The sequence below is a fragment of the Laetiporus sulphureus genome (genome assembly GCF_001632365.1).
Source record: "Laetiporus sulphureus 93-53 unplaced genomic scaffold LAESUscaffold_16, whole genome shotgun sequence".
NCBI lineage: Eukaryota > Fungi > Basidiomycota > Agaricomycetes > Polyporales > Laetiporaceae > Laetiporus > Laetiporus sulphureus.
Genome location: NW_024468525.1, coordinates 527164 through 549758, shown reverse-complemented (window position 1 = coordinate 549758; position 22595 = coordinate 527164). Strand labels below are relative to the sequence as shown.

Genomic DNA, 22595 nt, shown 5'->3' with positions numbered 1-22595 from the left:
TGCCGACATGATTAATATTCTTATAAGAATGGAGAGGCCATCATATTTTCATCTGGCCGAGTGACCAGCTTCATCAAGGATGTCCTCCTCGCGAAGGTTGTCGTCGAGGAGATGGTTGATGAAGTAGCGGCTCGAAGTCCTCCAGGCAGGCGCAGCGAAGGTCATGGTGAAGGTTAAGCTATGATGTGTTTGGACTACCGCATTTGTTACTAGGTTAGCTTGTGAATGTACGATACACGGGCTTTTAGCCTCTTGATACTTGTGCTGCGCTTATGTTTCAATTGTGTCAGTCGATGCACTGGTCGATTTCTAACGGCAAACTCGGAGAAACTAAGTGCCAGCTATCACCACCTGCCACGGCGTCCCTCGCGTCGACTTGCACGTGATAAATCGATGGATTCTACGTTCTCACGTCTTTTGTCAAGAGTTGGTTGACACGATCATAGATATACGCGTGCGCGCTCTCTGCGGGACTCAGAGCACCTGCTCTCGACGCTGCGGACAGCTGTTGTATTCATCTCGTCGAAACCAATTCTTCCGCGAATCGTAATAGTTCCATTCAGCAAGTGTTTTCGATATATTCGACTAACAGATAGAGGCTAATGAATGCGCCGGCAGTGGATGACATCAAAGTGGATGCCGTGCAGACAGAGCCTGCCAGCAAGCCAGCGGACACTGTAGTACTTGCTGATGCTCCCGCTCCATTCAACAAGTCCACCGCCGACGTCATTATACGATCCTCGGATGGCACGGACTTCCGCGTCAAGAAAGCAATCATCGGGGAGGCATCTGCCTTTTTCGAGAGCATGTTCTCTCTGCCTCGACTACAGGAGGCTAGCGATGAACAACGGGATGGCGTACCTGTCATTTCGATGACAGAAGACAGGAATACACTCGAAAAGCTGCTGCGCATATGTTACCCCGTCTGTGATCCGGATATCGACATGGACGAGATCGCGCCGCTCCTGGACGCTGCCAGGAAGTATGACATGGACTGCGCGATCAATTTCTTAGCCAGTAGGCTGAGGTCGTATGCGAAGACAGCACCCCTCAAGGCATATGCAGTTGCCGTCCACTTCCATCTCACTTCGGAAGCCGTGGAAGCCGCTAGGTACTACCTAGATGAAGAAATGGAGCATGTCCCCCTGCCTGAGTTCGACAATATCAGCGCATCTGCGTATATCCGGCTTCTCAATTATCACGCGAAGTGTGGCGAGGCAGCCAGTGGCCTAGCCAAGAAGTTTCGTTGGATCGATTCAAGTGACGATTGGGTGTGGTTTGAATGTACCAGCTGCCCAGGAGCTTCTATGCGATGGTACCTCAAATCGAACGAACTGCGGACACCCCGGACTTGGTGGTTGCAGCACATGGAGCGCTCTGCAGACTTGCTGAAAGAGACCCAGCAGCATGGCAATCTCTGCTCCGGAATGGTGTGATCAGGCGCTGACAGAAGCAGCTGCTTGCTCTGTCTGCAGAGCGCGAGCTGGGAAAGAGCTTCGAGCCTTTATGGAAGAGTTCGCGGCCGAGGTGGATCGTGTTGTGGCTTCAGTAGGTTGGCTTCTGGTGTTGTGTAATAGGATGCTGATTCAACGCTCTTCAGATTAAGCTCGTCATACAGTGACAAAAGCAGAGTATGAGCAGAGGAAAACTTGCATTCCGTGAGTTTATCACGTAAACATTTCGCGACTTGTCACAGGCAGTGACAGTGCACCGACTGCAGAGAATCGCTTGGCCAAATTCATCTCTCCTCCATGTCTTTGCTATTCATCATTTCTGAATTTATAGTGCTTCTGGATGTTCATACATGCCGTGACGGAGGACACGCTGCACCAGATCTGTGCTGACGACTAACCTGCTGACACAAGCCCTCTTGTGTCTTCCGTCCGCGGAATAAGCTGATTGAAGAGTCATTATGGCCATCTAGCGGGGCGTAGTAAGGCTTGCTGCAGGCTCTATCCATCAATCTGGTTTCCAGATGCATTCTGCTTTTGACACGCTCCTGTACAGCTTGTTAATTGGGCACTTGGCGGTACAATGCTCTGACATTCTGCTCATTATCCTGTTCATAGCCGTCAATGGTGCCCCGCAGTCGCAGCCCTTCCTATCGGACATCCTAGGAAAGGCACAGCAATGAAGGCATGGGTCTCTGCTCGGTTGTGCGTATGCCACACTATCAATCAATCGAAGCACTTACAAATGCCGACCATTACAACTAATATGAAACCTTGCCTTCTAGGGTATCTTATCGACTCATTGTCATCACGTAGTTTGACTGAATGGCGCTCTCGGATACTTTTGAGACGCTTTCATGACACTGCCTAACTAATTGATATTGTCGAGACAGGGAGGGTAACAGTGCGATCCATGATTTGGCCACATGTAAGCAAGACCTGCAAGCTGCGCGGACGTCTGGCAAGCTGTTGCCTTCAAGTAAGTGATCAAACAGGGGGACAATTTGAGTCTATGTTCTGTTAAGACACAACGAGGATAACACGGACGTGACTAGTGACACTGTCACGCGCTAACCCCTGGGCGTGGAGCGGCTTTGTCGCTATAAAGGCTCAGAGAGATTGGCGGTTTCCAACAGCTTCCTTCAGCCGTACCAAGACTCGGGCATACGAGTATGTTGGGGTCGGACTTCCCTGAAGATGTTCTCGCGCTGATGAGTCGAAACCCGCTTTTCCCGACAGTGTCGCAGGAAACATCAGCAGAGTCTCCAGCGCAATCGGCTCCCAGTTCTTCTGGCCCCTGTCCTCGCAGTCCTCACCTAACCGACGCTCCTGCGCCATTCAACAAGTCGACCGCAGATGTGGTCCTCCGTTCCAAGGATATGATGGACTTCCATGTGCGGAAGGCCATTTTGATCGAAGCCTCCGCTTTCTTCGAGGACATGTTCCGCTTGCCCCAGGTCACTGAAGGAGAGTCCGCCGGATCCGGGTGGTCTGACAAGAAGTACAACCTGCCCATCATCCCGATGGAAGAAGACAACGAGACACTCGACAGATTATTGCGGTTGTGCTACCCCATATCCCCTCCCGACCTTGACGATGTCAACCAGCTGAGCAGTGTCCTGAAAGCGGCGCGAAAATATCTGATGGACGACGTCGTCCAGATGGTCTGCATCCAAATGCGAAAGCTGGCGAAGACGGTGCCTCTTCGAGTTTACGCTCTCGCGCTGCAGTTCGGCCTCGAGGAGGAAGCGAGATTCGCCGCAAAGTGCTCGTTAGCCATTCCGCTTCGCGATAAATATGTCCCCGAACTGGAAGATATCACCGGCGGAGCCTATTACCGAATCCTCGACTACCACGAGAAGTGCAGCGCTGCCGCAGCATGTCTCAGTTCTGATTACTCGTGGGTACGCAATCTGAACCCCAAGTATATCTGGTTCGGTCGGACTTCTCACGGTGTAGATTGTGCATTGGAGTGGGATGGTATAGGCAACATTAGAGCCTGGTGGAAGAATTCACTGCCCATGTTGAAGGCTGTCACCGACTCCACTCCTAGTGGGGAAGCGATCACCTACAGCCAACCGGCGGTGGTAAACGCTCTGATAGCAGCTTCTGCATGTAATACTTGCAAGAACAAAGGTCCCTGGGACATGCTGGGCTTCATCTCCCATTACGCGGCTGAAGTAGATAAGGCAACGTCGCAGGTAAGGGCCGATGAATCGTCCGGAATTCATGCGATTAAAGCCCACTGTTGAGCAGGTGGAATTGGAGATCAAGTTCTGATCAGCAGACGCCAAGACGGTCTTTAGAACGAGTTTACATGACTAGGTGCGATCTGCGCCGTAGATACACACCGTCCGACATATTGTTGGGTGTCGACTGTGCGGTATAGGACATAGGTTCATCGATTGCAATTGTATTGGCCGTTGAAGTTGCTGAGATCGTGGCGAATGCGATAATAGTCAACTCGTTGAAATGAGTGCGTTTCGTGGCGGCACTTGGAGGCAATTGCCGCAGAGGCCCCAAGGCATAGCATATAAGCGTGGCGGCGTTGAAAACGGGACGAAGAGCTGCCATCCAACTCCAAGCTCGAAGTAAGCAGGGAACATACACTGTGAGCGCTAGCCTGGATCCGGTCACGTGCGTCCAACCAGTTCGCGTCGCGTCGCGTGTCTGCTGTCGTTTGAACGGCCACTCGGCGTCTCGCCCGCCATACCTTGGCCACACCTTCGTACTCTGACCTGTCCCTAAAGCTCATCGTGCGATAGATATCAAGCTGTTCAAAAGCTGGTGAGCTTTCACCTTTTTGTTACCGAAGGGGCAGCTTTCTCCTGAGTCGTGTGAGATGACGAGTTTTGCCATAGATCTGGCATTATATTCCACCAGGACGTGAAAGGCGTCATGGCTGCCCTACTGGAGACGCCATCGCGTGTCTGGAGGCGGATACAAGCTGTCGAAGGAAGAGATATGCCATCGCTCCCCTCCCTACCTGGATTCGATGATTCTGCAGAACCGGGTGCGGAATCCGAATCGAATGACGAGTCCGTCAATGGCAATCAAGATTTCTTACCAGTCCATTCAACCCCAGCTCCGTTATCTGCTCACACAGTGACCACGGCGCGCGCTCCATCAAGTAACTCAAGCACTCTGCGATTCGCTCATTCGATTCAATCGCGATCCGCGAAGTCCGTGCTATCCACAGCGCATGGGGGCAGCGCGAGGCAGGTTCGGGACGAGACCTTCGATGTTAGTTCTATTCCGAGTCTCCCAGACATTCGATCGGCACTTGGGGCAGACGTGGATATTCAAAGCAGTGATCAGGACACTGAAGGCGGTTCTGTTCTGAATGGCCGTCGTGAGCCTGCAATCGAAGATGGAACAAGGGATCCTGACGGTAGTTTGAGCGTGTCAGGTGCTCTTCACTCGCTGAGCATCCAAGAACTACAAGAAGAGCATACTCCCCGGAAGAACTATGATTATTCAGTGAGCCTACGCTCCGAGAGGAAGGTATGTCGAGAGTATTGGTTTGCCTATGCCTATGTTGACGCCAGGGAAGCCGTCACCCTTTGACAAGACGCGTCATGTCTCGTTACGACGTCCACAGTCACGCACGCGTACTCCATCACTGACGAACGCTACTCCATCGCCATCATCGTCATCTTCGCATTCTACACCTCGCAGCAATCGATCTGCCGTGTATGCGCGATCTACGGCGAACTCCTCCTTTGATGCTGTAGCTGTCCCTTTGCCGCCCTCCCACAATGCCTCTCCTGCCGTCGGCGAAGACTACGAAGGTAGCGCAACCGAGTTAAGAGGGAGCGACGGACATAGCGGTAATTTGGAGGATGCGAGATCACACGATCCAATGGAATTGGCAGAACAAGTAACGCAGGAGCAAGATGTCACCGAGGCGACGCAAGATGAGCCCCGGGAACCAACGTTCTCTTCTGACATTGACCAACAGGAAAGACGCGCGATGCCATCACCGCCAGTGTTTTCTCTTCCCCCCTCATCACCCGCTCCTTCAGTCATGTTCACGCCCACACCGGTCTTTCAGCCACGGCCCCGGGCGCGCTTCGCCACAGGACAGCCTGCATCTTCGTCTCGGATGCAATTGCAGGCACTTCCGCAGTCCGGCCAAGCTGTGAGGTTCCTCGGTGAAAGTAACCAAGGGTTCGATGCAAAAGAAGACCCAGCTACACCTCACGCTCACAAGCGCTCTTTCCTGCTTTCCGTCATCAACTCCACCGCGAGACCTCGTCCGAGATACACACCGCACCCGCAACGCGGAGGTCAACAGAATGTTTCGCCGTTGACTCCAGGTGTTAATCTGGAAGCTGCCTTCGTGAATGTGACACGGCGCCCTCAAGTTCGTCGCAGGCTCTCTCACCCGCTGGCGCAAGGCTGGGCTCCCTCGGAGGTCGATTCTATGTCTGGTTCAGAAGCGGCCGGGTCCGCCTCGCCTGGGCAGTCACCGTATGAGATGGATCGCATGTCTATTGCATCCACTGGTTCGTCTCATGATCTGACGACACATGCGCGTGCGAACGCATCTTTCGATCCCGTGGTCGGCCTTGGCGAGCGGGGACATGGCGTTGGCCGGTTCAATGCCTCGAAGCTGAACAACTATTTGCATGGGCTCAACCGAAAGTTGGAGGAAGAGAATGAGATGCTTGTGATCAAAGTCAGGGCTTTAGAGGAAGAAGTAGAACTGCTAGTGATCAAGATGCAGACATACGAGGTGCTGGTCCTGAAGGTGACCCGGTACGAGGAGCTCTATGGCGAAGTCGATGTTGAGGAAGGTGGGGTGTCCAATCGAACCCGTGCAGACTCGGCGCATAGAAGGAGGCAAAGCGGAGGAGGCCGGCGGGTGAGCGTTGGTCCTAGTGAATCCCTGGAAGACGTTGTCGAAGACGTGGCAGAAGGGTGGGTTGAGGAGAAAGCGATGCTGGAAGACCTGGTGGAGCAGCTGAAGGGCGATGTGCAGCGGTGTATGATGGACAAGGAGAAAGCGGAGGCTACGCTGGAGCAAGAGAGGAACGACAGATCTCGGGACAAGGAGCTGTGGCGGGAGCGCATGGGAGAAGTCGAGCAAGGCGTGTCTGCGATCGTCCAGGACCTGGAACAACAACTGGCGCAGGCCAAGCAAGCTTTACAGGTGAGCGAGAAGTCGCGAGCGAAAGATGCCGAGGACCTAGAAAGGCGTCTAACGGCCGCGCTTGCATCTAATGAGTCAATGAAGGAGAGGGTCGCAAAGGCGGAGCATGCTCTGCAAAGCGGAAATGATCTTGGAGCAGACCTGAACGCGAGCAACGAGCGTCTCTCCCAAGCCATGCAAGAACTGAGGAGTACCAATGAGCAGATCAAAGCGCTCGAGGATGAAGTCATGCGAGCGGACGACAAGATCGATGACCTTGAGAAGACCCTCCGGCAGGAACAGGACCGCAATATCGAATTGCAGAATGGGCTGCAGGCTAAATCCGCTGAACTGGAGGAGTCGCTACAAGAGAACGTGGCGCTCGAGGACAATTTGCAAAAGACAGAAGCAGCCCTGCGGGAAGCCCGCGACTACATCTCGCAGCTTGATGCGGACGCAGGCGCAGCAGTTGAGCGGATCGAAACTCTGGAGGTTCAGTGTGCTGCTGCCCAGGAGGAGGTTGCGATCATGGTTGAAGACTCCAGGCAAGACAAGGAAGAGATAGACAGACTATCCGACGAAGCAAACAAAGCTGCTGAACTTGCGCGACAAATGGAAGAGGCCTTGGAAGCTGCAGAGGACAGAATGCTCGCTGACGAACAGGAGGTCGCACAGCTGAAAGCACAACTTACCTCGGCGGGGCGTTCTATCGAGAGGGAGCAGGAGCGATCGAAGTCCAGGTCGCAACCTCCAGGAAATGACGATTCCATGGATCTACACGCTGAGATTGAAGCGCTCGAAATCGAGTTGAACGACGCCCACAAAGAGATTGCCCGGTTGAATACTTTGATCGGACAGTCTCCCGCGCGAAAGGCTATTGACAAGGCGAAGGATGCAAGGATCGAGCTGCTCGAGAAGGAAAAGGAAGATCTCCTAGAGAGGCTAAGGTCCCTGAAGAGCAATCACAGCATGTATGGCACTCCGGGTAAAACACTCAACGTCAACGGTCTGTCGCCTATGCAAAGGCAACTTCTCTCCATGTCTATGCGCAGTCCCAAGACCCCCGGAGGGCCGCTACGCGATGTGAGTTACTGCATTGCTGATGTGCGGGTGTCGTTCTGAAAGAGTACTTGCAGCTTTCTTGGTTGCAGAATACAATGAATGACCCGACGATTTCTCCTCTGGTGGCCGAAATTGCTAGGCTACAGCAAGAACTTGACCAGGCAAACGAGAGCATCGATGACAAACTCGACAAGCTTGAGGATGCAGGGCTGGGCGTCATTGGTCTCACTGAGCAATTGGAAGATGCTCGTCGCAAGATAGAAGCGCTTGAAGACGAAGTTGGCAGGCTCACGAGAAGGGAAGAGAGGCAGTATCGGCGACTCCAGAAAGCACGATGCCGGAAATGTCGCAGCAAGATCGATTTGCGTGGGCTGCATCGCGCTGCCGATGGCAACGAAAGGCACGCTATTGATCATTTGTACGGTGAAAGTTTGTTGACCGTCCCGTTCCACCAGCTCGCAAGTCGAAGAAGCGGACATGGACTTGCCGTCAGATCCTCCTACACCTCCAACCAGGACCAGTGAAGCCCTTCGTGCGAACTTGCAGCAGGTCAATGCCCAATTAGCTGCAATGAGAGCAGCCTGGGATGAAGAAAGGCGTCAACTGGTCGGGGAAAACGCTGTCTTACAAGACGCCGCGAATCGCATGAATGCGCAGATACGCGACACAAAACAGCAGAACGAGAAATCCCGCGCTGGCATTCAAGGGGTCTGTTCTGTTCATGAGTTGGATTGACAGCGATCTGACATGCTGATAGGAACTGGACAAAGCAAAACGGACCATTGATGAGCTTGAGAACGAGCTGAAGGCTGAACGTTCGCGCCTCAGGACCATGACGGCCGAGCAATCCCGCATTGAGCGAGAGAAGGAGGAGATTGTTCTGCAACTACGCCGTGCGGAATCTGTAAGACGTCTGTTTGTGCCTATGGGAGCCATACATTAACGTAGCATAGGATATGGCAGATGTGAGGATTCACCTCCAGCGTCTCAAGCAGGAGAATCAGGATTTGGAGACAAAGATACGCTGTACGTCAATTGTCCGTCACAGATGCACTGCCCTAATTTCCCCATAGCCGGTGCAATTACGCAGAAGGCTGACATGCTTCAGAAGAAGGTAGCCCAGAATGCCGAGATCATAGAGCAATTGCGACAAGAGAGATCTCTTCTCATGGCTGACTTCAAGCAGTTGCAGCAACATTACTCCGAAGTCTCTGAGGTGAGCCTGCCAACCGCTCGATCCGTGATTGTCATACTCAGTTCGCGCAACAGCACGCCAAGAAGCTTCGCGAGGAGCACGCCGCGTCGCAGACTACGCACGACGAGCGCCGGCATCAACTGGACCTTCGCCTACTCGAGATCGAGGAGTTGAAGCAGGCTTTGTCGGCTCAGGCAGATGAGCTGCAACGTGCGGAATCTGAGAAGAAGCGTATTGCCGCAGAGAAGAGCGATGTCGCGCGCTCTGTAGCAGAGCTAGAAGCCGATCTGCAGAGAGTCAAGAAGAATGCAGAGGAGTTTGGTCGCGACCTCCAACTGCTTCGTGCCCAGAAAGAGCGCTTGGAGGAAGAGAAGAAGCATGAGCAACTGAGGGCGGAACGAGCTCAGAAGCAATCACAGACGCAGATTCGCCTGTTGAAAGAGGAGCTGGAGAGCCGGCGTGAACAGGCCAAGATAGTGGACCAGCAGTCAAGGAATCATGTCTGCGCTGCGTTAGTGATCGTTCATTTTGTATTTGATGTAAGACTGACCCGCATTTGCATCTCAGTGACGAGCAACAAGTGGCCACTATGAAGTCGCAGCACAACAAAGAGTGCAAAGGATTGCTGGTGCAAATACATTACCTGAAGGCCAAATTCACGCGCGAGTCAACACTACGCTCTGATCTCGGGTACCAGAAGCACTATCTGCTTGTGCTGCTCGCTCGCTTTGAACGAGAGTAAGTCCGACGCTGAATGATTCTGCCGTGATACGAATCTCATCGTGGCCACAGCGAGCAGAAGATCCTGGCCGCAATAGCCAGGATCGGATTCCCCTCCGCAGAGTTGCCTGTGGTCGTGCCTAAGCGGCGAAAGCTCAAGAGCGTCCTGATATCTGTGCTTTTCTTGGTTCGTTCAAAGTAGGCTTTCCTGCTGCGTCATCGTTGAGACTTTTCGTTGAATATGCTACTTTCCAGGCGAGCAAGCGATACATGGCGTGAACAGTGCGCGTCTAGAGAAGCAATCAACGCTGCTTTGCAAGAAGTTCGACAACGGAGAGCCGGTACTGATGGACATCATGGACCATAAATTATTCCGCCTAGCAATCTCACCATTCACTATTCACAACACGTCATCTTGTACTTGTATACAAGCTTTCTTCCGTACATGAGCTGTCGTTCACTTCAGGCTTGGATAAATACGATACGCATACTATGGAGGTGGCTTCCGTTTCGCGGCTACAATGCGGACTGCGTTTTTCGAGAAGAGGTAGGATGCCCCGCTCCATATAGTCGTCGTTGCAACGATCCATCTAGTGCCATTCAGATACATCAACATAGCATAGCTTCACGCTGCAGAGCGACTTACTGAAACCCTTGTAGAGCGGGAGCAAGGTCGAATGGAAGCAATGGGCTTATAGTCGTGACAGTCATCAGCATCAGTTGCAGAAGAGTGTTGACCTGTCTCGACATCAGCGGGGCAAAGGGTTGGCTATGCGGTGATCGTACCTTGCTGATTGCAGTGGGGTGTACCTCGGCAGAAGGAAGAGAAAGGTCCCAATATCGGCGAAACGTTTTCTACAACGCGTGAGAATGCATCATGGACTACGCAGAATGTAAGTTTACCGGAGGAGGAAGGGTCTTGTAGCGGATATAGAACGCAGACAAGCTGAGCAGGACGTCGCGGCCAAGAATGATCGCTGCCAGCGGTACTGCGAGTGAGACCATCCTCAAGCTCAAGCACTACATCTTGAATCATGAGCGAACTCGCCTGGTATCATGCCCTTTATGGCCAGAGTTATGGTGAGAGTGGTCATCAAAGCCTTGTCTGCGGCCGGATCCAAGATGGTGCCGAGGACGGAGAACATCTTGTATCGTCGGGCAAGGATGCCATCCACCTTTGAGCGGCAAGCTCAGATCGTGAGCATCAGAGACGGCAGATGAGACAAGCAGACCATATCAGTAAGACCGGCGTACACCAGCAGAGCAGTCGCGAAGCCGAACTCGTCGTGGATGATCACCCATCCCAACACCGGACAGGCGAGGATTCTCGACGCTGTCAGCAAGTTCGGCAGCGTGTAAATGTTTTCTTTGATAGCTCCAAAACCGCTTTTCGTAGTTGGCTTGTTCTCGTTGCTGGATAAAACGGGGCCGTGGAAAGAAAACGTTCTATGAGGATGCCGTAGGAGTCGTGGAGAAACGTAGCAATCGCGAAACCCCCCGCGACTCGTGAAGAGAGAGTGGTTGTTCCTTGCACATTGAGTGTATCGCACGAGACGTGGCCGAACAAGGGTCACGAACATCGTTTATGTGAAGTACTGAACAGCGAACGCGCGGCGGTCTGCCGGACGCTAGACGCGATCACGTGATGCCATGCAAACGCGCTATAGCGCTGTTTCACTGGTCACGGAGTCATGGCGCGTTCCTTCACCGACTTTCTTGAATGCAATCACAGTATCTTTTATCGATGTGCATAAATGCCGGACACATAAAAGGAATTCGCTAAGGCAGAACAAAAGTAAACGCAAGCCTGGTTCTATGCGTGCTCTGTTCGCATAAGAACCATCTGTGATACGGTCGGCTGAAAGGATTGTACTCCACCTCAGAGACTGGGTTACCGCCCCTGTGTAATTTGCGTCTGCACGCGACTATCAGATAGGCTCAGGTTTCATAGGGGCATAACTATGGACACGTAATCACTGATGTATTGCGTGCTATGGCCGGATTTCAGAGCTTCGCGTCGTATGCTTTGCTATGCCACATCTCAGTGTCCCAAACTCGTGAATATGACACATTTATAGAGCATCAAATGTATGCATTTGGTTCAAGTCTTCAAGTTGTCAATAAGATGTCATCTCTAGTGGCAAGAAAGTCCTCCGTTCGAGTTCGAAACGCAGTCATCTGCAAAGCGATAAGTTGTGCAGCGAAGAAGGAGGCAACGACAAAAAAGAAAGTACTTACTGACGTCAATACTTCGCGACACCATTCCACCTCGCCCGTCGGCACAGGACACACTTAACACAGTGTTCCCGGTTCCGAGCGAGTTTTCTACATTACACGATCCCAAGAAATGACCGCTTTAGCGAAACATTTCTCGCCGTCAATGCTTGCGCATTCTTAGAGAACAGAAAGCCAGACGCACTTCCAAGCACAGCCAAGGTTGCCATTGTGGTTTTCAATGCAGTTGTTTAGGTCGAGCGACGTCGTATCCTGCGCGCCATGATCGTCATAGCAGGTAGCTTGCAACTCGGCGACGTGCTGTGAGTACGAGCCTCCCCACGAGCTGCATGTCCCAGAAAAACCGCCTCCATGGTCTGGAACAGGACCACCGGTGATATTGAGAGCGATGTCCTCTGCAGGAATGGCAGAGACAAAGGTGGCGATGCCGACGAGAGCGAGGATGTTGAGCTTCATTGTGAGAATGACTGCAAGTGGTGAGGACCTGAAAATTGGAGTGAGCGAGTAGCCCCGTTTATATGGTGAGGAGCGCGGCTCGATAAGCGGTGAAAATTGTAGACAGTTTGATGATGGGCATCGTCTCGTTCTTATCCTTGCTCGATCAGGTAAGACACGAGCCATATCATTGTTAGTATACGTACCGTCAGTACACGAGTTGAGCTATCAAGGTGAATCGTCTTCAGAATGACCGTGGAAACGGTCAAGGTGGCAATCGGCAGGGGTCATCTGCCAACTCAGTTGACAGCGGCGCCCTTCGACTTGTCACCTTGGGTAGCAGCTGTTGCGAGAGCAGTACTAGTGAAACGCATTTAGTTCGCTTTGAATGTACAACCCTGGAAGAGCATGTACTCCCCGACATGAACGGAAACTGACTAGGAAAACGACCTAGCGTTAATGTTGATTTGTCTCATGCACGGTTAAAAACAGCTTACTTTGGTAATTGATACTTCGAGACCGCAATCCAATTGCAAGAGTGTCAATTCCGCCAAGATGTACCGCAGAAGGTATATCGAATGACTGAAGGGCTTGTTGACTGATTTCCAGGTGGCTTTCATATCCTCATCGCCTTTTATAAAGTTCTTGTTTGTCTGCACGGCATAACGTCGGACCGGATTCGTTGAGTCGGTTGACCAATATCTGGCCACCGCTAGGTTCATAAAACCAGCGCTGAGTATAGGAAGCCGCTCCTATGCTTAGCCCATGGACGGTTTGCGCGGTCTTTGTACTTGCGGTTGTCAGTATCAGTGCGCGAGAATTTAGCGTAGCGAGGTTCTCGTTGAATGCATGGTAAAAAGCGGTTGGGCTAGCAAAGTACTTTTTGAGAGCGCCGGTGGCGGGGTGAGGCGAAGACTTCGTATTTCGCCATGTTCATGACTGATTGAGTGTCCATGAACGATAATCCACGAGTCGTCCATATGAGAAAAGGCACGAAGCATGCCTCGTCAGAAGGCTGGAGGCCGCTGCAGACGCTGCATACATGGTGGAACGCTCGCTGGCACGCGGGCTCACGCGGGTCCTCGGCGCTCGCCGGTACTACACCGGCTGATGCCATCATTGAAACTGATGCCCATTGCCGATCGCAGTGTTACATACGCAGGTTTGGGCACGCTGTAAGCCTTGAACCGACTTTGACTCTCGAGCAGGGTACTAGATGCGGCTTAAAATTGCTGTATCAACAGAAGCTTCCATCAAATTCAGTATAGATGATATACGGACTGGCCCCGAGGGGAGCACAGAAATTGTACGGACATCCTGACAGCTGTGTCGCCCACCTGCCATCTTGCGGCCTATAGGCCTGGCCCGCATTCATAATGAAGCTGTGATGCTGTTATCGCGAGTCAACTGGTATAGACCTCAATAGTACGGTATGTGATCTGATACCATCCATCCGATAACCGTATCACGGCACCGCGGAGCTACTGCAGCCTTACCCTTTGCCCTCCCTGTTGGAATCTGGGCACGGAGCGCAGATGCGAGAGGCCCCGGTGCGACCTGCGCCACCAGCGTGGGAGAGTAGTAGCGATCGTGTATATAATAGGGCGCGGCTACAATGGGACAGGCCATCGGTTTGGCCCCGTGGAGCCATCTTCTAGAGAGCGGGCGACTCCCGAACTCCTGGCCGCGCAACGGGCTGGCCGGGAAAGTCAACACTCCCTTTGTCCCTTGGCAGCGGGCATAGCTGCGATGTTTGTTGTGGTGCAGCACATCCGTCTGCAAGATGCGTGAAATCATGATTCTGCATATACTGTAACCTTTCGACCATAGTAGGTTCATGGGGTGCGACGCGTGACCCTTGAACTGGGCCAGATTTAGTTCAAGACCCCCTGTGACCTGGGACAAAAGTTCAGTTCAGTTCAGGCGCTTAATTGTGTGGTGTAGGAATCGTTCTGATAGAGAAAAATATATAAACACCCGCGAAAAGAGCTCCGGAACGGTGTGACCTTTGAACTGACCCTTAGTTCAGACCGGCCGGTGACGCGTGACGTCTGAACTGAAAGGCCAGTTCAAGGGTGGCTGTGACGCGTGACTGAACCTACCGTCGAAAGGTTACAGCATGCTATAGTACGCGTGAGCCATAATGCATTAATGCATAAGGCCTAAGGCCTAAGGCCTTAAGGACGCATACAAACTCGGAGAATGACCGCGCTGTAGTATCACATGTCGCGCCGCATGTTTTACCACCATGATTCTGCCTCGTCGACGGGTGAAAATGCCGCTGCATTGTGCATTATCAACGAACAGACGGCGTACGTATAGCACCTGCAAATAGCATCCTGATTATTCATGAATGGTTGTGTGTGCGTGTGAACTGAACATATTGTAGGAAACCACGTTGCAATGCGCGCGATGAGATGGATAAATATATTGCAAGAGCGGGCTTGGAAAGTACCTGTAAACATCCTGCGCGCTGTCTACTCCAACAATATGGACTCCATAAAACGGAAGCTGAAACGTCTCGTGGACAGGACGAAGAACGTATGGAATATCAACTCACAATGGCTTATACGAATCGTGAGTACTTGAGTGGACAAATCTCATGTACTATGTGTTCCTGACCAGTGACCATTTACGTGCTGCGCTACGTTAGGTGAAGGGCAAGGGTAAGGCAGGCCGTACGGTCTCGTCCGAGGTGGAACCAGTGATGGAACCAGTGATGGAACTCGAGGTGGAACCTGAGGTGGAAGCAGTGGTGGAACCAGAGGTAGAACTCGAGGTGGAACCTGTAGTGGAACCAGAGGTGGAACCAGTGGCAAATCGCGAGGTGGAACTCGAGGTGACACCAGTAGCGATTGAGAACTGTGCCACAGCTTCCGATCGAGGTATGGGAGAATGTGATCAACCATCTATGGGACGACCAGCGTGCTTTGCGGCGATGCATGCTCGTCTGCCGAGCGTGGTATCCTCCAAGTCTCTTCCACTTGCGCAGGTTAATTAGGATCAAGACTGTCAAGACTGTCATGGCCTATGCGAAGAAGCTGAAGCGGAGGCCAGAGCTGTCGAAGCGGCCGTATGATATGACTATAGTGGGTAAATATCAGGAGACAGATCTGTCAGCGCTGTCGACGGCAGCGATTATGCTCGCTCGCAAGCTGCCCCGGCTGGAGCGGCTCACAATACAGAACTCAGAGTGGAAGCTGTCGACGATGCACGGCGACATCTTCCTGCACCTCTCCGCCTTCTCCGTCACTCGCCTCCATCTCCATATTGTCATGTTCCCGTCGATCACTGTCCTCGCGCGACTCGTATGCGCCCTGCCAGGCCTGATCGAGCTCAGATGCGACTATCTGAGATTCACACATGACTGCTTCCACCAGGATGCATTTGGAACATATCACAACTGCAACAACATCACGTCCTTGTCACTCATGGGAGGCCATCTCAGGAGACCTCAGAAACTCATCGACTTCCTGGCTCATCCTTGCATCTCGAGTCACTTGCAGAGACTCATCATCGATGATTTAATTCATGTGACTGGATCACAACACTACTGGGAATGTCAGCGACTATTGGATGTTGCATCTAGCTCACTCTCAGAATTGCGATTGCAACTTCACTACTCAGCACCACCACAGGCACATACAGAGGTGTCTGCCGCAGGTGTGCACTCTACTTTCACTGCTAACTGGAGTCTCTGCAGATTCTATGTTGTCCTTCACTCACAATACCTCACTGCAGAGACTATGGCTAAACTTTTTGATTTATTGGGGAGTTTCTGACCTGGATGCACTGTGTCCAGTCTTACTTTCAATAAAGCCAGGCCAGCCCCGAGAAATTGTGATTATGTTTCAGTGGTCTTCACACAGCACTAAAATCAATGCAGTGGAGGAGGAAATGAAGACCTTTCTCGAATCTGATGAGCCTACTCACCACGAGGAGATCGATACATATCTTTCATCAGCCTCATTCAGGACACTGAGCAAAGTTGAATTTGCACTTGCACATAATGGTGACGTATCAGAAGGCTGTCATGGTTTTTCCACGCCACAAGTCGCAAGCGCCCACGGACCATTATTTATCCACCTAGTTACCGTATATAGAATGTACCACTACGTCTCCACGTGTATATCTTAGTATACCCACGCCACTCGGACATCCCCCGGACATGTACCAGTCACGTGACCCTATGTCATAGTGACATCATAGGTTTGGACTCCACAGACACCCCTAGACTTAGACGGACTCCACTAGGCCTGAGCACGCCATATCATGCCATAATGATGTATTATTACAAACCTAGGGTACGCAGGGTCTTACACCCGGTACCAGGGGTCTGGCCCCTCTTGTATATATATTCGCTCGAGCTGAGGCCTACCCCTCAGTTTCGAGTTGGTCTTTACTCCTCCACTTAAGCTAAAGAACCCTGATGGGTTAGGCGAGAGCGGACCCAGGAGTTCCTGAGATCCATCACATAACTCGAAACTTCTCTCTTTAGTCTGTGGGCACCGGTCGACGCCTCAGACTGTATTCTCACTGTCGATCAACTCCATCCTCATCGTGCCCAGTCAGGGCTTCTCTCCACTTTCCTCGGGCTTAGCTGCGCCCTGCTGAACCTCTTCGGTGAAGCGAATACGCGGATTGTTAGTCAGGATACACAGGCCCTAAACCAGCCTCCTGCGAAAGTGGGCGACATACTACAGTCCCAAACATTGCCACGACCCCAGGCGTAAGGGGATTTCCTACATAAATCTAGTGGTTAAAACCGCATTAGGGCTGTCAAGAAGGGCCAGGAGTGCCTGTTGATGTCAGCACCTCTAGGGGAAAAGGACGCAGTGCTCCTTAAAAGGGTACTGATATCGAGTACGCCGCAGCAACGAGGCAGCTCCTGTATTGGACTGACCAGCGGGGTAATCTGACGTTCAGTTCTGCTAGTCCATATAAACTATCCTCGGCCTAGCTGCCATGCTATCGGAGGATTTATCCTCTAATGTCACCATCCTAGCCACCAGGTCTAGGGGTAGCAGACGTGACAACTGCAGACAAGGGAGAACTTGCGGGAGGTACGGGACACCTTTGAAAAGGCCCTGAAGCTGTAAATCAGCAACCCTTCTGGACCGCTTCGGCGAGACCTGCATAACCTCGAGTAGTGAGGGAATAAAACTACTTGCTCAGTGCTAAAGAGGCACCAGACGCGTATTCAACCCCTGCGCAGCTCTGACTTACTTAGAGGTTTAGTTACCATCACATACGTAGACAAATAGTCGTTTGGCGTGGGACGAACTCTCAGAAAGCTCTGCTGGAACGGCAGGTGGACCAAGGTTACATCCCTTCAGAGGTAGTCGGACACTGGTGGTGAAATAATCAAAGACCACAAAGACCCCTCTGCGACTGCGAACCGCGCCACTCAGGACTCCGTAGTAACTAGACCTACTAGGAGTAGCAGGACTCTAAAGCTGTGTCTGGGTCATTACGAGGCCCTGGTGAAGAACAGCTCGACAAGCTCGCGAGTAGATTTCAACATCGAATGCAAAGGTTCTCGTTGGCAGAATATACATCCATCTACACCATATCTCCAGGACCGGTAGAGTGGGATCAAGTCTATGAGCATATCAGCGTCATATTCCGGGCAGACTTCATATACCAGCCCCACGTCGCCCAAGCTCGTTTCATTCTATACCGCTACCAGGTCATCATCGACTACTATGAAAGGCTCGAATACCAGCCACACCGCATAGTCCGGGAATTCCCCAGACCACGACAACCGGTAGAAGACGATCAGGAGTTATACCACCTCCTGTTTGACGAAGAATACGGTATCTCTTCCGACGAAGAAGAACCTTTCTGAACAGGTCGCCAAAACCCTGACCAGGTATCAACACCAAAGATGGCCGAAATCGCACAATCTGAACATTCCGTAGAAGGGCACCTGAATCCCGAAGGCCCGGAACCCAGGGCATCCACCCCATCGTCATTTAATGACACCAACATCCTCGCTCCCACTCCACGGTACTTCATGACACCAGCAATGCTGGAAGCGCTTCCCAGAAGAAGGGGGCCTTCGGCACGACTAGTGGACGAGTTCACCGCCCTGTACCCAAACGAACAAAGGACAGGGAGACGCTTCCATCAATGGGAGTACGACATCCGAGCTCGCGATCACTCCGAGGAGGACCGACAATGGTATCGAACTCAACCGGTGGATGTGGTAGCAAGACACGAGGGAGCAGCAAGGGGGCAGGACTACGTCTGGTCAAGTCACGCTTCAGGAACTCCGCCAGGATATGAGCGATACAGGCTCCCCGACAATAGGCAGAGTTACTACTTGGCATGACCTGGTCTCCCCCCACTCATGGAAGACACCCCCGGATTCTGGACTCAACCTGTGGACATGTGGCGTGCATATGGACACCTCCAGAATGATTACAATCGGCTGCGCAATCGACTCGACACGGCGCAAAGAGAGGTGACCGAGGCACGCGAAGGACGCCTGGCTGCCGAAGCAACCCGAGATCGTCTCATGAGACAGATCAGTGAGCACACGGCCGCACAAACAGAGTGAGGCAACCAGATCCACAAACTAACAATGGAACTGGAATCCCTCAAGACAGCGCTCAAGTCCAGTGAGGAAAGGGTAAAGGGTCTAGAAGGCATCAACGAGACCCAGAAAACCCGAATCAGCCTCCTGGAAGCCATGACGTGTCCGCCACCACCTTCCCCGATTCGATCGCCAAAGAAACCGGTCAATAAAGGAAAAAGGAGACAAGATCCGGGTCAACAGGACATTCGGGATTGGGTAAAAGGAGTTAGTGGACCCGCCGACCCTAGTGGGCTCAAACCGGCACGCCAGGCAAACCCTGAGCAGCTGCCCTTTAGGGTGCAGATGCCCTCAATATCCCCGGCACACTCCTACGAGGGAGACCAAGATGACGAGTTGGCAGAGGCACACTACGCATTCCCGCCAGAGCGACCAGTCCCACCACCAGAACGGGATCGTCGCTCGGCAGCTCCGCCACCGGCATCCTCGGACGAAGTACACAGGAAATCGTTCCGAGGACCAAAGGTCAACCTCTCGGAGCCATTCGATGGCACAAAATCCAAGGCAAAGGCATGGCTTGTCGACGTAATGAACTACATCGTCATGAAGCCCAGCGAGTTCGAAGACGAACAAAGTAAAATTCGCTGGGCAATGTCTTACATACATGGACCTCAAATCGACCACTGGAAAGCCTCCCTGTTGGAAAGGATGATGGGAGGCCCCCCGGTCTACGCCACGCTCCAGGACTTCATTGCGGACTTTAAAAAGATGTATTACCCCACGAACCCGGAGTTGGAAGGTCAACGGATGCTGCGAAGCATGCAGCAAAGGTATAAGCCTTGGAAAGAGTTTGAAGCTGAATGGGAACATTGGGTCAAGGTCTCAGGGTACAAGGATGAGCAGCTGCTGCTCCAACTGCTTAGGACTGCCATGCGAAAGGAGCTCTGTGACAGAGTATGGGCGTCCGAAGGTATTAGCCGGGATGTCAATAGCTACAGCCTGTGGAAGCAGGTTGTGGCCCAGTTAGACCTTCAACAGCAGCAGCAGTGGGCATCCACCTTTGAGGACCAAAAGGGCAAGGGGAAAGCCAAAGACTCCAAGACCCGGCAAGTCCACCAGGAGGAAGGTTCGACAACGGTAACGACAAATGCAGTCCGGACAACGGGAAGGGCGCCCATCAGGAACATTGATGAGGCAGGGAAGGCGGTGCCACACAAGGAAACGGTAGGCGTCAAAAACGAACGCGACAAGCACCGGAAGTGTGGTACCTGTGGAAAGGAAAGGTCAGAGAAGGGGTCGTGCACGGATATATGGCACACCCATTACTATGATGGAAAGGGGCAGTGCTGGCGCAAAAAGGATGCCTAGCCTGCAGCTCGGGCCAATACGGTAGAAGAAACTGAGGCCGTACGAGCGTTCAAGGTGGCCATTGCGGCCAACCCTGCTCTGCGCAACCAGGCAGGTTTTCAATTCGGCAAGGCTTAAGTATGCAAGTCTTGCAGGACTCTCGACTCGATTCGGACAATTCCATTTCTCCGACCAGTAACGTGCATTCCTCGGTGGTGGAGGCCCAAAAGCCTGAGAAGCGCCCTGGTTTACACGGGTCACCCCCGACCATTAACGGCCATTCCATGGTCACGGAGGTCACGAGACCTGAGAAGGGCCATGGTTTAGACGGGTCACCAAAAGGTAGGTCCCCGAGGAGAGTCAAGCTGATGGTGGTGGAGGCAAAGCCTGAGAAGCGCCATCAAGCCATACCTGAAAACACCTCGGAGGGATGTGGGCAAAAGGGTCTAAGCTCAGGTGTGGGAAAATTCAGTATCCCTGATGCGAACGACAGCACACCACCACACCCTAGCGGATCTCGTTTTTCTATTCTTTCATCCCTCAACTGTACCACCAGCACTACGTCGGACAATATGGGCACAAGTAGTGATGCCCACTTTAATGTAACAGTAGTAGGAGCGAAAATGGGGTCTCGGGATGATGGGACCTTAGAGGTGCCTAATCGAGCTCGGCCGGATCAAGAAGCATCGGTGCTTAATTCCGTGAATAGCTCAATTTCTAACGTTTCTTCAGTTCAGAACACGGACAGTTTGCAAGTGGAAGCTTCGACATCGGCAAGGCGTACACCGAAGAAGAAGGCACAGAAAACCACTTTGCGTGTATTTTTAGACCACCCGCAAGCCATCACACCAACCCACCAAACGGAAGGCGCAGCAGGGTACGATCTGCATTCAGCGGAGGAAGTGGTCATTTCCGGATGCTCCCGTCTCCTCGTAGATACCGGCCTGAAGTTGATGATACCCAGCGGATGCTACGGACACATCGCTCCGTGCTCAGGCTTGGCTGTAAAACATGGGATAGATGTAGGAGCTGGAGTAATAGACTCAGACTATGTCGGACGAGTCAAAATACTCCTAATTAATACCCTTGATACCCCGTTCCAGATTGAGTATGGGGACCGAGTCACCCAGCTAATCTTGGAACGAAACGATACCCCCTATCACCGAAGTCGTGACGGAAATAGCAGAAACAGCAAGAGGGACTGCTGGCTTCGGATCGACCGGTACTAAACTGCGAGGACAATTCAACGTCCGAGCAGTACGACGACATCGCCAGATCGATATACCCGTAACAATAGAAGTTGGGGATAGGAATATACCTGCCAAAGCCCTTCTCGATTCAGGTTGCACTGGGTGTTGTATCGACGAACAATTCGTGTCTAAGTTCCAGATACCTAAGATACTGTTCGATCAACCACTCCGCGTGTTCAATGCAGATGGGACCCCCAACCGAGATGGCGATATGACCCACTATGTACTATTAGATATAGTTATCCAAGGCCATAGAGAGCGCCGATCATTCAATGTGACCACCCTTTCGGACCACGATATGTTCCTCGAGTTCGATTGGTTGGAAGACCACAACCCTGACATTGACTGAGCTAAACGCACGCTTCGCTTTACGCGTTGTAACTGCGGGGAGCTTAAGTTGGAAGATGGGGATAAGGTGCTGGCTTTGGACAGCGATTACATTCAGAAACAGTTTTCCGAATATGAACATATACGAGCCACCAAGGCCACTGACCTAGCCATCGCTCAAGGCAAAAGTACCAAAGCTAAGAGCATGCAAGAGGTTGTTCCAGAAGAATACTGGGATTATAAGGAAGTCTTCGAGGAAGCTGAGTTCGATCAGCTCCCTGAACGCAGAGTATGGGATCATGCCATAGAATTAGTAGACGGCGCGAAACCCTTCTGTGGAAAGGTGTATCCAATGAGCATAAAAGAACAAGAGGCTCTGGATATATTCCTCGAAGAAAACCTGAAGACTGGTCGCATCAGACAGTCTAAATCCCCCTGGGGCGCCCCCTTCTTCTTTGTCAAGAAAAAGGATGGCAAGCTGAGGCCGATACAGGACTATAGACAGCTCAATGAAGTAACGAAGAAAAATAAATATCCGCTTCCTCTAATCAATGATTTGTTTGACTGGCTTAAGGGAGCCCGGTACTACTCTAAGCTCAACATCCGGTGGGGCTATAATAACATATGGATCAAAGAAGGAGACGAGGAAAAGGCCGCATTCGTCACGAACCGAGGCCTGTTCGAACCTCTAGTGATGTTCTTCGGACTCACTAATTCACCATCAACATTTCAAATGATGATGAATGACATCTTCCATGATCTCATCCTCACTGGAAAAGTTATGGTATACCTGGACGATGTTATGAAGCATTCCCTGCTAGAACGTTCAGAACCACGTGTGCTTTCTCACACGTACTAGTCCACAACGTGGACAGAGACTTAGATACCAAATATACCTAAC

General features: G+C 52.1%; 6 protein-coding genes across 6 annotated transcripts in view; 4 read left to right on the top strand and 2 right to left on the bottom strand.

Annotated features, from left to right (window-relative positions):
• The window catches only part of LAESUDRAFT_699242 (uncharacterized protein), a gene marked incomplete at its 3' end in the record, with an annotated part of 3176 nt that extends 1740 nt beyond the window's left edge, over positions 1–1436 (top strand). The window contains exon 3 of the mRNA XM_040906376.1: positions 1028–1436. Within this exon, the coding sequence (XP_040765065.1) occupies positions 1028–1436 (409 nt within the window). The remainder of the gene's footprint in view (positions 1–1027) is intronic.
• Positions 1437–2662: 1226 nt separating this feature from the next.
• LAESUDRAFT_758738 (uncharacterized protein) lies at positions 2663–3731 on the top strand (the record flags this gene model as incomplete). Its single annotated transcript, XM_040912487.1, has 2 exons — positions 2663–3652; positions 3708–3731. 2 exons carry the CDS (start codon positions 2663–2665, stop codon positions 3729–3731), a joined length of 1014 nt encoding a protein of 337 aa, XP_040765064.1.
• A 4702-nt stretch (positions 3732–8433) lies between these two features.
• Positions 8434–9924, top strand: LAESUDRAFT_124198 (uncharacterized protein). The gene is made up of 6 exons (XM_040901260.1): positions 8434–8551; positions 8601–8863; positions 8917–9353; positions 9410–9580; positions 9635–9749; positions 9818–9924. The coding sequence occupies exons 2-6, from the start codon at positions 8696–8698 to the stop codon at positions 9839–9841; spliced, it is 915 nt and encodes a 304-aa protein (XP_040765063.1). The 5' UTR covers positions 8434–8551; positions 8601–8695; the 3' UTR covers positions 9842–9924.
• A 128-nt stretch (positions 9925–10052) lies between these two features.
• Positions 10053–11142, bottom strand: LAESUDRAFT_736549 (CDP-diacylglycerol--glycerol-3-phosphate 3-phosphatidyltransferase; the record flags this gene model as incomplete). Its single annotated transcript, XM_040910697.1, has 7 exons — positions 10053–10152; positions 10209–10300; positions 10349–10417; positions 10466–10551; positions 10611–10737; positions 10795–10937; positions 11097–11142. The coding sequence occupies 7 exons, from the start codon at positions 11140–11142 to the stop codon at positions 10053–10055; spliced, it is 663 nt and encodes a 220-aa protein (XP_040765062.1).
• Positions 11143–11499: 357 nt separating this feature from the next.
• On the bottom strand, positions 11500–12457 carry LAESUDRAFT_124131 (Cyanovirin-N). Its single transcript, XM_040901259.1, has 4 exons — positions 12439–12457; positions 11982–12383; positions 11801–11916; positions 11500–11740 (listed from the first exon to the last, which is right to left on the bottom strand). Exons 2-4 carry the CDS (start codon positions 12251–12253, stop codon positions 11697–11699), a joined length of 432 nt encoding a protein of 143 aa, XP_040765061.1. The 5' UTR covers positions 12254–12383; positions 12439–12457; the 3' UTR covers positions 11500–11696.
• A 2008-nt stretch (positions 12458–14465) lies between these two features.
• On the top strand, positions 14466–18080 carry LAESUDRAFT_812305 (uncharacterized protein; the record flags this gene model as incomplete). The annotated part of the gene is made up of 6 exons (XM_040914393.1): positions 14466–14544; positions 14622–14689; positions 14764–14809; positions 14886–15071; positions 15106–15540; positions 17679–18080. Exons 4-6 carry the CDS (start codon positions 14940–14942, stop codon positions 18078–18080), a joined length of 969 nt encoding a protein of 322 aa, XP_040765060.1. The 5' UTR covers positions 14466–14544; positions 14622–14689; positions 14764–14809; positions 14886–14939.
• Positions 18081–22595: the final 4515 nt, after the last annotated feature.